The 16,156-nt window shown below is 37.3% G+C and overlaps 1 protein-coding gene across 1 annotated transcript; it reads left to right on the plus strand.

Annotated features, from left to right (window-relative positions):
• Window positions 1–6,280: 6,280 nt before the first annotated feature.
• Window positions 6,281–7,213, plus strand: LOC116585535 (olfactory receptor 14A16-like). Its single transcript, XM_032334917.1, has one exon. The coding sequence runs from the start codon at window positions 6,281–6,283 to the stop codon at window positions 7,211–7,213; it is 933 nt and encodes a 310-aa protein (XP_032190808.1).
• Window positions 7,214–16,156: the final 8,943 nt, after the last annotated feature.

Raw genomic sequence — 16,156 nt, forward strand, 5'->3', positions numbered from 1 at the left:
AACATATAGATGGGTCCTGTCATTTTATCCAATCTGCAACCCTGTGCCATTTTGGATTCATTTCGCCCTTAACATTGTGAGTGATTATTGATAGATACGTTTTTATTGGCATCGTGTTATATTGAAGTCTTTCTTTCTGTAGATTGTTTCTATATTTCTGTTCAATGCTATTCTTACGATTTTTCCTCTTTTATAGAACCCCCCCTTAATATTTCCTGCAGTGTTGGCTTGGTGGTTGCATAGTCTTTTAAGCCTTGCCGGTCTTGGAAACTCTTTATCTCTCCATTCATTTTGAATGTCAGTCTTGCTGGATAAAGTATTCTTGGCTGCAAGTTCTTCTCATTTAATGCCCTGAATATGTCTTGCCAGCCTTTTCTGGCTTGCCAGGTCTCTGTGGACAGGTCTGACCTTAATTTGATAGGCTTTCCTCTGTAAGGAACCTCTCTGCCCTAGCAGCTTTCAAGAGATTACACCTACAATTATGATTCCTCAATTTGACTATCAGGTGCCTTGGTGTTTTTTTTGGAATCTATAATCTTGGGTGGAGACCTTTCGGCCACTAGTACATGAATGCTGGTTCCATTCCCGAGATTGGGGAAATTTTCATAAAGAACTTGTTCCACTATATCTTCTAGACTTCTTTCTTTCTCCTCACCTTCAGGGATTCCAATCATTCTGATGTTGGAATATTTCATGGCATCATTTATTTCCTTGATTCTGTTTTTGTGGTTTCCAAGCTGTTTGTTCCAGGCTTCCTCCTGATCCTTTCTCTCTATCTCTTTGTCCTCCAGATTACTAATTCTATCTTCTGTCTCAGTTACCCTAGCTTTGAGAGAATTTAGATTAGATTGGAACTCATTGAGAGCATTGTGAAGTTCATCTCTGGTAGCTTTCAGCTCATCCCTAACATTGTGAACATCCTGTCTGATCGCTTTCAGTTCAGCCCTAATCAATTCAGTTTGGTCATCCATGGCTTTCTCCAACCTAGCTATTGCCTGGATAATTGTTAGCTGAATTCTCTTTCTGATATATTGTCTATGTTGATAGCCATTAGCTCTCTTCCAGAAGGTCCTTCCTCTGTGTTCTTCTTCTGTTTGGCATTCCTCCTCCTAGTCATTTTGGTGAGAGATGACTGAACAGATGTAGCTGGATGTATCGACCATGGTGCAGTCAAGGTGCACCCTTGACAAGGAACACTTCTGAGCAATTAGGTTTCCCCACCCAAATGAGAGACAAAAGAAAAGAAAAGAAAAAGGGAAAGAAAGGGGAGATGAAAGAGAAGGTTCAGCCCAAATGGGCCCCATGGTACGATTTATGAAGTATATAAACAAAAACAGACAAGCAAAAAGACTGATAAAAGTATATGACACGAGAAAAATATATATATACATATAAAGGAAGAACCTTATCAAAAAGAACCCCAAGTATAATATTTATATACTATCAGGACAAACAAAAATACACAGATACAGTAGTGTAAGAAAAAGATAGAAGAGTGGTTATAAATTCTCAGTGTTGGTGAGCAAGGTTGTTTTGATTCTTCCTGGATGTATCTTGATATATTTGTTAAAGGACTCAACTTTCCTTAGATAAAGGGGGATTAAAAATTGGTTTACCTATAGGGGTAGTATTGATTGGGGAAAGGGGGTTACTTTGAAGTTTAACTCTATATGAATATTAGAAAATAAAAATAAAAAGCAATAAACTAAACTAAACTAAACTAAAATTAAAAAAAAAAAGAAATTCAAAAATTAGAAATGCAAAAGAAAAACACAGGTGTATGTATCAAAAAGTTCAGGTTGGAAGGTGATTATGGAATTTGATGTACTGGACAGCTCATTTTGATGGTAAATAGGTTAAAATTATCTATATAAAATATAATGAACCATAATTGTTGGAAAGAGTTAAAAATAAAAGTTGTCCTATGAAGTAGTGGTGGTTGTTCTCTTGTAGTCTTTTTTTTTTTTTCCTTTCTTGGTTGGTTTTCTGGAGAAGGGGCCTGCCAAGTAGGTTTTCAGTCAATGATGTTCCCTGTGTTAAGTCCTCCCGCCCCCCTCAAGGGGGTGTGCTCTGAGGAAACTGGTTTTTTTTCAGGCTTTTGTTCTTTGGCGGTTTTTATGTTTGTTCACTTTTTTTTTCTCTCACCTTGACCGCTTTTGATGGTTTTTGTAGTTTTAGAGGAAAACAATGTGCACCCTGAGCTCCCTCTCAGAGTGAAGCCTCAGTCTGGCTGCAGAGCCCAAATGAGTTCCCCCTTTTCCACTGGAAGAGCAGGTTCAGAGTCCTGGTCCTTGGGGATGCAGGATCTTTTGTTTCAACCCAAAACCACGGCAGCGGCGGCAGTCTGGGAGCTCCAGACCGCCAAAGCAGATTCCAAGCAGCGATCGCACACTGAGATTTTTCTGCTAGCCTGGGCTGGGAATGCCTGGTCTTTGTAGGTCTAAGAGTGCCCGGCTTGCACGCTCCTCTTTCAGGGGCAGCTATGGGTCATGCGCATATCTCAGGCACTGAGAACGGGGCGCAGGTCCCAAAGCACCGGGCTGGTCTTTTGCACACCTCTGTCGGGAGAGATTGGGACGTGCATTTTAGGCTCTGAAACAATGGCACAGGTCAAAGCCCGCCGGCTGGGCCTTTGTAACTCTTTCAGGGGAGTATGAGGGACGCATGACGTATCTCAGGTTTTGTAGCAGGGCTCGTGTGTTCTGCCATCTGGTGTGGCTCCCATCCCCTCACAGGAGCCAAAACCCACACATTCCCAGGCGCACTGGCAGCTGAGGGACCAATACCAGGTTTCTCCACTGCACTCTCTCTGGCTCAGCACCAGGGAAGGCTGTCCTGGGACTGGGGACTTAATCTCCTGTCCCTAGCCACCCCAATTCCTACAATCCCCCCCCTGTGATCCTTTGCTTTTTTGAGTGCTTTCAACCAGTCTCCATTAATGCTGGTCCCCAGGGCACTCTTGGGGGCTGGGCACTCTAGGATTGGGTTATTACTTTCCAACCAATCACCTCTGGTGGCTCCCTCCTTCTTTTGCTTATCTTCTGATATCAGTCCGCCATTCCCACTCCACTTTACCTGCCCACTGGTGTCTTCTGTCCCTGTAGAGATCCAGATGTTATAATTCTGATCTCAAGCTGATTTCATGGGTGATCAGAGTTCTTTGGTAGGTAATCAGCTCACTTTAGGGTACAGGTGAAAAAGGCATCTTCTCCTACTTCCCCGCCATCTTGTACCCCCTCCCATACAAATTTTAGGATTGTTTGTCCCAGCAAGTTGAAGAATGCTGTGGAATTTTGATTGGGACGATGTTTAAAGTATAGATTGCTCTGGGCAGTATAGACATTTTAATAATAATAATTGTTCTGATCCATGAGTTTGGAATGTTTTTCCATCTTTTTGTGTCTTCTTTGATTTCTTTCATGAGTATTCTGTAGTTCCTGGAGTACAGATCCTTTACCTCTTTGGTTAGGTTTTTTCCCAGGTATGTTATGGTTCTTGGTACTATAGTAAATGGAATTGATTCTTTAATTTTCCTTTCTATGTTTTTATTGTTAATGTATAAGCAAACAACTGGTGTTCATCATCATTAACCATCAGGGAGATTCAAACCAAAAGCACATTGAGACATCACCTTACACCAGTTAGAATGGCAAAAATTAACAAGACAAGAAATAGCAAGTGTATGAGAGGATGTGGAGAAAGGGGAACTCTCTTATGCTGTTGATGGGAAATGCAAGTTGGTGCAGCAACTTTGGAAAACAGTGTGGATATTCCTCAAAAAATTAAAAATAAAACTACTTTATGATGTGACAATTTCACTACTGGATATTTACCCAAAGATACAGATATAATGAAAATAAGGGCCACATGTTTGCCAATGTTGATAGCAGCAATGGCCACAGTAGGTAAACTGAGGAAAGAGAAAATTTGCCCTTCAACCGACGAATGGATAAAGAAGATGTGGTCCATTTATACAATGGAATATTAAACCTCCATCAAAAAGGATGAATACTCAACTTTTGTATCAACATGGACGGGACTGAAGGAGATTATTCTGAGTGAAATAAGTCAAGCAGAGAAAGTGAATTATCATATGGTTTTACTTATTTCAGAGCATAAGAAATAACATGAAGGACATTAGAAGAAGTAAAGGAAAGGTAAGTTGGGGGAAGTCGGAATGGGAGAAGATGCATGAAAGACTGTGGACACTGAGAAACAAATTGAGGGTTTTAGAGAGGAGGAGAATGGTGGTTTAGGTGAGCTTTGTGATAAGTATTAAGAAGGGTGCATATTGCATGGAGCACAGGCTGTCATGCCTAAACAATGAATCTTGGAACACTGGACAAATAATAAAAAAATAAAATAAAATAATAAAAATAAATTGTGTATACTAGCCAAGAGGTAAGTTTGAAAATAACACTTTATTCATTTACTACTATACATATATGGGCTAATTTTGAATTGAGAAACATTTTGATTTCTATGAAGAATCATAAGTTTTGTTACACAATTAACCATATTTTTTAAAAGATTTTATTTATTTGTTTGACAGACAGAGATCACAAGTAGACAGAGAGGCAGGCAGAGAGAGAGGAGGAAGCAGGCTCTCTGCTGAGCAGAGAGCCTGATGTGGGGCTTGATCCCATGACCCTGAGATCATGACCTGAGTCAAAGGCAGAGGCTTTAACCCACTGAGCCACCAGGTGCTCCCACAATTAATCATTCTTAAATTGTAACAGTATTGTATGTGCTTTTGGAAAATATAAAAAATAAATAGGTAGAAAAACATAGAGCTCATTTATGTTGATGTATATTCTTTTTGCACTTGTATATTACAAATACACAGGCAAATGCAAAAAAATAAATGCATGGCAAAATGCAAAATGTAAAAAAAAAATCACTTTTCCACCTAGGGAAAGTAAAAAAGAGTGGAGATGAGAAAGGAAATTAAAGTTTCCACTTTATTAATTGGAAGGTCTCATGGCACTTAGCTCTACTGGTTAAAAAAGAAAAGAAAAATCTCAAAGTCAATTTAATTCTTTGCACTTCTGACTTCATGACATCTATAATGACATAAGATAGCATCAGAACTCATGGTTAGTGCAGTTAATTAGCTCTCATTCTAATTAGTCAATTTTAAACATGCACAAAAACACAAGACCCATATAAATTCCCTCTCAATCTGTACTTGCCAGTTGGAGAAAAGACTACCATTCAGCAAAACACTGGAAACCAGAGCAAAAACAATGATTAAACAGGAATTTTCATCTTGCTGGGCAATAGATCCAGCTTTCAACTTTTATTCCTATGTTAGAAAGTGTCTTTTATTGAGCTTATTTTTATCTTAAAGGTTCATGATGTTTAAATAATTGACTTATATAATCAGGGAAACTTGATTCTTATAGGTAAGTGAATTCCTTCCAAATCCCTATTCACCTACTATACACTTCCCAGTGTTATTCCCTCTCCCTTCCTATGTCTAACTATGTAAATTTATTTCACAATTTTGTCTTCCATTTTCCTTCAGGAAAATAAAGCAGCATTATATTTTAATTTTGTTTATTAGTTACATAGGAGGCATGTGCTTTTATTGAAGCAAAATATATAAATCATAATAATATGGAGGTATTTCTAGGATTTTTTATTATCTTTTAAAATAAAGCTCACAGAGTATCTTCTTAAAGCCTTTGAATAAATATTAGTGACTTTAATTTAACCTTGATTACATTGAAGATGCAAATTATTATCTTAGTCTTTATTATTGTCACAGACAGAAAATACAAAGATAATTTTTGGTTCTACCCATATTTCCCTTTTCATTTACCTCTACTATAAAAGGTTAGAGATAATTAAAGGGAGAAATAATCTCTTAGTTATCCATACTAAGTCTTGAAATACATGAAGATTACAGTTCACATTGAACTAAAGTGATTTTATAAGGATGAGTAAACAAATTACTAAAGTTTATTTCATATTCCTTTGCTACTTTTCAATCTATTACCACAAAGTAAAAAGAAAAAAAAAACTCGTTTATGGATATGTGAGGTAATATCTCTATTTTTATATAAATTTTAGGTTATCACATGAAAAAAAATTCTAAACTGTTTTAATGAGTGTCTTAAAATATCTTTCTACATGTATTGAAGAAGAAATAGTTTGCAAGATATGCCTTACCCCATTAATAACTTCACAATCAGTGAATAACAGAACCAGCCAAAAGAGAAACATTCGGAAGATTCAAGAAAATTGTTCTTATGTTTCCAAAAAAAAAAAAATCATCATGTCTGAGAAATTAATGAATGTGACCCTAATAACAAAATTCTTGCTCATGGGATTCCCTGATGATCAGGTGCTACAGAGACTTTATGCTGTATTCTTCTCCCTGGTTTACCTGATGGCCCTGATGGGAAACCTCCTCATTATCACCCTCATCACCATTGATCAGCATCTGCAAAAACCCATGTACTTCTTCCTGAAAAATCTGTCTTTGATTGATATGTGTTACATCTCTGTCACTGTCCCCAAATCTATCATGAACAATCTGACCAACAACCATTCCATCTCCTTCGTGGGATGTGCCTCACAGGTTTTCTTTGTTCTTGTCTTTGCTGGCACAGAGTTTGCCCTCCTTCTGGTGATGTCCTATGACCGCTACGCTGCCATCTGCTGTCCTCTGCACTATGAGGCCATCATGAATAGAGGTGCCTGTGTGCAGATGGTGACAGCATCTTGGTTCAGTGGGTGTATCTATGGATCCATTCATGTTGCAGGCACATTTTCTGTCCATTTCTGTAAGCCAAACATAGTGCATCAATTTTTCTGTGACATTCCATCACTGCTTACACTTGCTTGTTCTGGGGACCAAACTCTGGAATATGTGTTAATTATTGTTAGTTGTTGTTTTGCTTTTGTGTGTTTTACTTTCATGGTTGTTTCCTATGTTTATATTGTGTCCACTGTCCTAAGAATTCCATCTTCACAAAGCAGGTTTAAAACCTTCTCTACCTGCATGCCCCATCTAACTGTGGTAACATTGTTCCTCTCTTCTGGATATATTGCATATTTAGGTTCAACCTCAAAATCCCCAACATCAATGAACCTCTTAATGTCTGTGTTATATTCTCTGTTACCTCCCAGCCTGAATCCTGTCATTTACAGCCTGAGAAACAGGGACATGAAAGTGGCCCTCGGAAATATTTTTAGTGAAAAATAACACCAAATATATAAATGTTTACAGTATCAATGAATATGATATCTACTAATATCTATCAAATCTTTGCTTTGTACAATTTATTTGATAACCATAAATAAAATTCTTTCAAATATAAATGCACGTAATTTTCAATTATTTGGTTTATACATCTTGTAAATTTAACGGATACACATTTTATCATTGGTGCTGCTCCATAGGATGTATATGTATATGGCTAGTTGGATTTGAATGTCATTGGAGAGCCTTAGCATACGGAGATGCTATCTGCTCACTCATCCATCCTCTCCTGGGATATTCCCTTCTCCAAGGGAGCAGACACATACTGGTGAGGGGGATCTCCCACATCCTGATAAAGTGCTATGCTGGCTGACTATGAAGATATCTTGGAAATAGGTTTCCTGATGGCAGACCTTAACTACCACAGAGAAGGCCAGCACGTCTGGATCAACAAAACCTTTGTTGATTTTTTTTTAATCATGTTCCATTTAAGACAAAAATGCTTTGACAATCCATAATGCTTTCACTTTATCTGTATATCTGACAACAAATCCGGTTGGTAATTCCAGCCCCTTACTTGCTTAAGAGCTGAGAAACAAGTTTATGTCTTAAAAAAACAGTAAAGAATAGGCATTGTATGTTCTGAGGAATTGCCAGTGTGCTCAAAGTCAATTTTAATATTCCTAGCCTCATATTTGTCACATAGTACTGGAATGTGTATTTTTTTAATACAACATTGAACATTGTTAAAAACACCATTTATAAAGTTTATCCACAGAAGAAATTGATTAGATAACTTGGTTATGATGATGTCAATGTATATTATATATCAGAATCAGATATACTGTTTATAAAATAATTTCCCTTTTTATATAAAAATTAAATGTATTCAAAAATATAGACAAAAAATCTATAGGTTTTTAAGAAGTAACATAATAGAGAGTATACACTTTCCAGGGTTTCACTAGGAGTACTAAGTATACAAGAATATGAATGTCAGTCAGACTATAAGGAAAGCCATAGTATATGTAAATAAGAAGCTGTGACAATTTTTTTAAAGGAATCATATGAAATAGATCTGAGGACGAGGACAATCTATGCAAAAATTAGGAGAGATATATATGGAATTAATCGAACCAATTCAAAGGTCATTGCTCCAAATTAGGAACTAAATGAGTCAGTTACAATAGGAATAGATGGTGATTTGGAGAAAATTCTAAATATTGAATGATAATGTTGGGCAAGAAATAATCTAATTCCAGAAATGTAATATATGCATGATCATGTTATTTATAAAATAAATTTAAACATATGTATAAAATGATTGTATAAAAGTTAAAGAAAACTACATCCTAAAATAAAATAGCAAGCATTAAGTGAAGTAAATTCACTTGCATACTGAATTTATATCATTAATGAAAAAGAGAAGACATTAATATTGGAAGAATAGCAAAGAAAGTTTGAGTCATTATGAAAAAAATCAATCTCATTAGGTACCTAAAATATACAAGACCACTTGACTTAAATTTCAGACTGAATACCACTTGACTTAAATTTCAGACTGAATACAGTTACACAGAATTCTTTTCAATGTGTTCTCAGTGTTATATTTGGTCTATTTTTTTAAGACAGAATAATTTTTGACCTACTTTCTGTCTACAATGACCTGTTCTTTTCTGTCTCACAGGAATATTGATTTTTATTGTACACTGTGTCTTCAATTATAAGGTTGACAATTTTTGTTTGAAAGTATTATTTTATTTATTTTTTGAAAGTATTATTTTAAATGGAAAGTTTTATTATTTACTTTTTCTATTGTGAAAATATCTTACAGTATGGGTATACATGACTTAGTATTATTATTTACTTTGTCAAAGTAGTGTGCTGTTTAGTTATTTTTTGGTATGAACATCCATATATTAATTTGTTTACAATATACAAACCCACACACAGGATTTCGACATCCTCTGCTGAAATGTAACTATGCTTTTTTTCCAATGTATTGAGACATAATTACAAATAGCATTGTACATGTTTAAGGTCTACAACATGCTGACTTAGTACTCATATATTGTGATATTATTTCTAACATAGATTTAGCTAGTACCTTCATCTCATAATTTAGCTACTATGTTTTTGCATGGTAGGAATATAAAAGAACTACTGACTTAATTTTCAAGTCGAAAACAGTGCTGTTTACTATACTCAAAATACTGTGCATTAGATCAAAAGAGTTAGCAAGTGGTAATGCAGATGTGGAAGAAAAGATCTTTTGTACACTGTTGGGATAGTAACTAGTACAGCTACAATAAAAATTGTATGGAATTTCTCAAAAATGAAGTATGGAACTATTGTATGAACTGAAAATAACTGTATTTACTTTATAAAATAGATAGATTAAACTTTATTGACTTTTAGAGGTTTGAATCACAGAATCAATTGCTCTGAAAGCATTTATATGAGAATGGAGTGTACCAATAAGAGAGATAGCATTAGTATGTCTTCTCTGGGGAAGTGTTTGTTTATGTCTTCTGTCCATATTTTGACTGGATTATTTGGTGTTTTGGCTGTTGAGTTAGAGAAGTTCTTTATAGATCTTGAATATCAGCCCTTTATCTGTAGTGTTATTTGCAAATATCTTCTCCCATTCCACGGGTTGCCTCTTCCTTTGCTGTATTAAAGCTTTTTATCTTGATGAAGCCCCAAAAGTTCATTTTTGTTTTTGTTTCCCTTGCCTTTGGAGATGTGTCTTGAGGGGGAGATAAACCATGAGAGCCTACCAACTCTGGTGAAACAACCTGAGGGTTTTAGAGGGAAAGGGGTGGAGGGATGGGTTATCCCAGTGCTGGGTACTGAGGGCACGGATTGCAAAGAGCACTGGTTATTACATGCAAACAATCAATTGGAGAACACAACATCAAAAACTAATGTACTATATGGTGACTAACATAACATAATATAAAAGACAGAGAGATAGAGAGAGAGTAAGCATTAGAGAAACTGTGTTCATGATATTAGCTGTTGACCCAAAAGAGACAGCTCTTCAAATATTTAGATACTTAATTGATACTAAATACTTTAGTATCTAAATATGTTATTTTTCCATATTTTGTTTTGCATGTGGATAGAGTTTTTAAAGATTTTTATTTATTTACTTGACAGACAGAGATCACAAGTAGGCAGAGAGGCAGGCAGAGAGAGAGAGAGAGAGGGGAAAGCAGGCTCCCTGCTGAGCAGATAGCCTGATGTGGGGCTTGATTCCAGGACCCTGGGGTCATGGTCTGAGCTGAAGGCAGAGGTTTCAACCCACTGAGCCACTCAGGCACCCCTATATCAGGAGTTTTTGATGAATTGCATGATTTTAAACTACTTTATGATACTCATAATTTATACCTATGTAAAAACTGAAAGACTTATAATGATTTTTAATTTCTGAATTTGGATTTCTTTCATAAAATTTAAAATGTCTATAACGTATAGAAAGTGAAGTGTAAAGGATCACATATGGTCACCAGTTATCTTTTATTTAAAAAACATATATTTTCATTTATTTGAGAGGGAGAGAGTTAGAGAAGGAGCAGGGAGATAGGGAGAAACAGACTCTCTGCCCATCAGGGAGGAATCTGTTATGGAGCTTGATCCATTCCTGGATCATGACCTGAACTGAATACACTCTCAACCAACTGAGCCACCCAGGCGCCCCTCACCAGTCAACCTTTAAGAAAATAATTGCTTCAATGGTATATATATTCCTTTGTTCCCAAAGACATTTATTTGAAATTTCTATTTTATACCTCTATTTTATTTACTTTTTACTAAAATATTTTCTCCATAAGAATGTGTTTGTGCATATATAAGTTGTGTGTCTTAGTAAGCTTAGATTTCCATAACAAAATGCTATTGACTGAGTAGATTAAGCATCATAATTTATTTTATTACAGTTCCAAAGCCTGGAAGTCTAAGGCCAGGGTGCCAGAAATGACAGGTTCTGGTAAAAGCCCTTTGCTTGGCTTAAAGTTTCCTGCCTTCTCTCTAGGTCCTCGTATGGCAGATATATAGAGAGAGACAGAGACAAAGAGAAAGAGAGAGATACATAAAGAGAGAGAGGAAGGGATAACTTTCCTTGGTCTTTTCATAATAATCCAAATCCTATAAAATAATGGTGTACCTGTGAGACCTCATTTAATTCTAATTATTACCATAAAATTCTATATCCAAATATAGTAGCTCTGGGTGTCAAACTTCAAGAAAAAGATTTTGGAGAAACACAATTCACCCCCTAGAATTTTGTGACATAATTTGCTATTAGGCTTAATATTCTGTTTTTAAGATTTTTTAATCAAACCATTTACAGCATCATTTTACGTTCATCATTTAACTCTGGGATCAGTTTATGTTTGGATTTTTTTCGTGGTTTTTTTTTACGGTATCAATTGTCCTACTGATGAAATTTATTGTGTTCCAGGTTTTTACTATTATAAACAAATCTTCAATTATAATACACACAAAGTCTATTTTATAATATATTTAATTCTTTTAGTTTTTTGTTATTGTATTCTGATAGTCACTATACAGTGCATTATTCATTTTAGATGTAGTGTTCCATGATTCATTATTGCATATAATACCCAGTGCTCCATGCAATCTGTGCCTCCTTCATACCCATCACCAAGCTCACCCATCTCAACATCTCCCTCCCTCCTAAAACTCTCCATTTGTTTCCCAAAGTCTATAGACTCTCATGGGTCATCTCCCACTCTGATTTCTCCCCCTTGAATTTTGCCTTCTCCTAATGTCCTCCATGCTATTGCTAATATTCCACAAGTAAGCGAAACCACATGATAATTGATTGTCTCTCTTTCACTTATTTCACTTAGCATAATCCCCTCCAGTCCCATGTAAGTCAGTGCAAAAGCTGGGTACTCATGCTTTTTGATGGCTGAGTTGCACATTCATTTTTTTTAAAGATATAATTTATTTATTTGACAGACATAGATCACGAGTAGGCAGAGAGGCAGGCAGAGAGAGTTGAGGGGAATCAGGTTCCTTGCTGAGTAGAGAGCCCAATGTGGGGCTCAATGCCAGGACCCTGGGATCATGACCTGGGATGAAGGCAGAGGTTTTAACCCACTGAACCACCCAGGAGCCCCTGTACATTTAATTTTTAATGTATGTGTAAGAGTAGATTTCTGGGTATTACTATGTGAAGGTATATATTTTTAAAAGATATTTTCAAAAAAATCCAAACTTTCTAAATTCATAGAAAATGTAAGTATTATATATCTAGTAAGAAAAGTTTATTATATCTGTATTTTCTGACACTGTCAAAAGTGTATATGGTTGGAGACAAGATGACAGGGAAGTAGAAGGAAGCGCCATTGCAATCTGTACCTAAAGTCAGCTGATTACCTACCAAAGAACTCTTATCACCCATGAAATCAGCCTGAGATCATAATTATACACATCTGGATCTCTACAGGGGCAGAAGATGCCAGTGGGAAGGTAAAGCAGAGTGGGAATGTCTGACTGATATCAGAAGATAAACAAAAGGGGGAGGGAGCTACCAGAGGTGACTGATTGGAAAATATACCCCAATATGAGAGTGCCCTGAATCTGGGGACCAGCATTAACTTGGAGACTGGTTGAAAGCACTCAAAAGAGCAAAGGATCATGGGGGCGAAATTGTGGGAATCAGGGTGGCTAGGGACAGGGGCTTAAGTCCCAGGACCCAGGACAGCCTCCCCTGGTGCTGAGCCAGAGAGAGTGTGGCAGAGAAACCAGGTCTTGGTCCCTGAGCCACTAGTGAGACTGAGAACATGTAGGTTCTGGCTCCTGTGAGGGGCTGGGAGTCTTGCCAATGGCAGAACGCTGAGCTGTGTTAACAGAGTCTTGAGACACACATGCCCCTCACACTCCCCTGAAAGAGGTGCTCAAAGGCCCAGCCCAGGGGCGCCTGGGTGGCTCAGTGTGTTAAGCCGCTGCCTTCGGCTCAGGTCATGATCTCAGGGTCCTGGGATCGAGTCCCGCATCGGGCTTTCTGCTCAGCAGGGAGCCTTCTTCCCTCTCTCTCTGCCTGCCTCTCTGTCTACTGTGATCTTTGTATGTCAAATAAACAAATAAAATCTTTAAAAAAAAAGGCCCAGCCCAGCGCTCTTAGAACCAGCGCTCTTAAAATCCCACCATACTATCAGAGCTGCAAATGTACACATGCCCCACACCCTTCCCTGAGAGAGGTGCGTGCAAGACCAGCACTCTTAAACCCAGAAAGACCAGGCACTCCCAGCCTGGGCCTGTGGGAAAATCTCAGTGTGTGGTCACTACTTGGAACTCCTCTGGCAGTCGGGAGATGTCCAGACAGCCACCACTGCTGGGGTTTTGGGTATAAGCAGAAGATCCTGTGTCCTCAGGGACCACATCTTGGAACCTGCTCTGCCAGTGGCCAAGGGGAAATTTATATGAGCTCAGAGGCACCCACAGGAGAGCATATTGAGACTTCTATCTGAGAAGGAGGTCAGGGTGCAGTTTGCTTTCCTATAAATCTCCAAAAACCATCAAAAGCGGTCAAGGCAAGAGAAAAAACGTGCACAAACATAAAAACCTCCAGACAACAAAAGCCTCAAAAAACGGCTTTGTCACAGCCCACCCCCTTGAGGGGGGCAGGAGGACATAACTCATGGAACATCATTGACTGAAAAACCAGGTGGCAGGCCCCTCCCCCAGAAAACCAATCAGGAAAGAAAAAAAAAAGACTACAAAAGAACAATCACCACTACTTCATAGTCACAAGTATTATTTTTAAATTGTTCCCACTATTCTGGTTCATTTTTTTAAATAGATAATTTTTTAAACATATTTATCTTCACAGTGAGCTATCAAGTACATCAAATTTAATAGTAACCTGAACTTTTTGATACATACACTGGTGTTTTCCTTTCATTTCTTTTCTTTTTTTTAATTTTAGTTTAGTTTATTCTAGTCTATTTTTTTTTGAATTTTCTAATATTAATATAGAGTAAAACTTCAAGGTAATCCCCTTTCCCCAATTAATGCCACCCCTATAGGTAAACCAAGTTTTAATCCCCATTTATCTTAGGAAAGTTGAGTTCTTTAACAAAGATATCAAGATACATCCAGGAAGAATAAAAATACCTTTCTTCACCCACACTGAGAATTTATAACCACTCTCCAATCTTTTTCTTACATCACTGTTTCTGTGTTTGTCCTGATAGTATATAAATCTTATACATAGGGTTCTTTTTGATGAGGTTCTTCCTTTATTTGCTTATATAAATATGTTTTGATCTCTTGTCATGTACTTTTATCAGTCTTTTTGTTTGTCTGTTTTTGTTTGTATATTTCATAAATCTTAACTTGGGGCCCATATGGGCTGAACCTTCTCTTTTATATTCCTTTTTTTTTTCTGATCTCACTCTCTCTCTCAATCTCTCTTTTTTTTCTTTTTCTTTTCTTTATTTTTCTCATTTGGGTGGGGAACCCTGATTGCTCAGAAGCTTTCCAGGGTGCACCTTGACTGCACCATGGTCGATACATCCAGCTACATCTGTTCAGTCATCTCTCACCAAAATGACTAGGAGGAATGCCCAACAGAAGAAAATACAGAGGCTGGGCCTTCTGCAACAGAGCTAACGGCTATCAACATAGACAATACGTTGGAAAGAGAATTCAGGCTAACAATTATCCAGGCAATAGCTAGGTTAAAGAAAGCCATGGATGACCAAACTGAATTGATTAGGGCCAAACTGAAAGCAATCAGACAGGATGTTCACAATGTTAGGGCTGAGCTGAAAGCTACCAGAGATGAACTTCACAATGCTCTCAATGAGTTCCAATCTAATCTAAATTCTCTCAAAGCTAGGGTAACTGAGACAGAAGATAGAATTACTGATCTGGAGGACAAACAGATAGAGAGAAAGGATCAGGAGGAAGCCTGGAACAAACAGCTTGGAAACCACGAAAACAGAATCAGGGAAATAAATGATGCCATGAAACATTCCAACATCAGAATGATTGGAATCCCTGAAGGTGAGGAGAAAGAAAGAAGTCTAGAAGATATAGTGGAACAAGTTCTTCATGAAAATTTCCCCAATCTCGGGAATGGAACCAGCATTCATGTACTAGAGGCCGAAAGGTCTCCACCCATGATTATAGATTCCAAAAAAAAAAACACCAAGGCACCTGATAGTCAAATTGAGGATTCATAATTGTAGGTGTAATCTCTTGAAAGCTTCTAGGGCAGAGAGGCTCCTTACTTACAGAGGAAAGCCTATCAAATTAATGTCAGACCTGTCCACAGAGACCTGGCAAGCCAGAAAAGGCTGGCAAGACATATTCAGGGCATTAAATGAGAAGAACTTGCAGCCAAGAATACTTTATCCAGCAAGACTGACATTCAAAATGGATGGAGAGATAAAGAGTTTCCAAGACTGACAAGGCTTAAAAGACTACACAACCACCAAGCCGACACTGCAGGAAATATTAAGGGGGGGTTCTATAAAAGAGGAAAAATCCTAAGAATAGCATTGAACAGAAATATAAAGAAAATCTACAGAAAGAAAGACTTCAAAGGTAGCACGAGGTCCATAAAAATGTATCTATCAATAATCACTCTCATTGTGAAGGGCGAAATGTGCCCATAAAATAGCACAGGTTTGCAGATTGGATAAAACGACAGGACCCATCCATTCGTTGTCTACAAGAGACCCATTTTGAACCTAAAGATGCACCCAGACTGAAAGTGAAGGAATAGAGAATCATCTTTCATGCCAATGGGCCTCAAAAGAAGGCTGGGGTAGCAATTCTCATATCAGACAAATTAGATTTTAAACTAAAGACTGTAGTCAGTGATACAGAAGGACACGACATCATTCTTAAAGGGAATATCCACCAAGATGATCTAACAATTGTAAATATCTATGCCCACAATAT

The sequence above is a fragment of the Mustela erminea genome, chromosome 3, assembly GCF_009829155.1.
Source record: "Mustela erminea isolate mMusErm1 chromosome 3, mMusErm1.Pri, whole genome shotgun sequence".
Classification (NCBI taxonomy): Eukaryota; Metazoa; Chordata; class Mammalia; order Carnivora; family Mustelidae; genus Mustela; species Mustela erminea.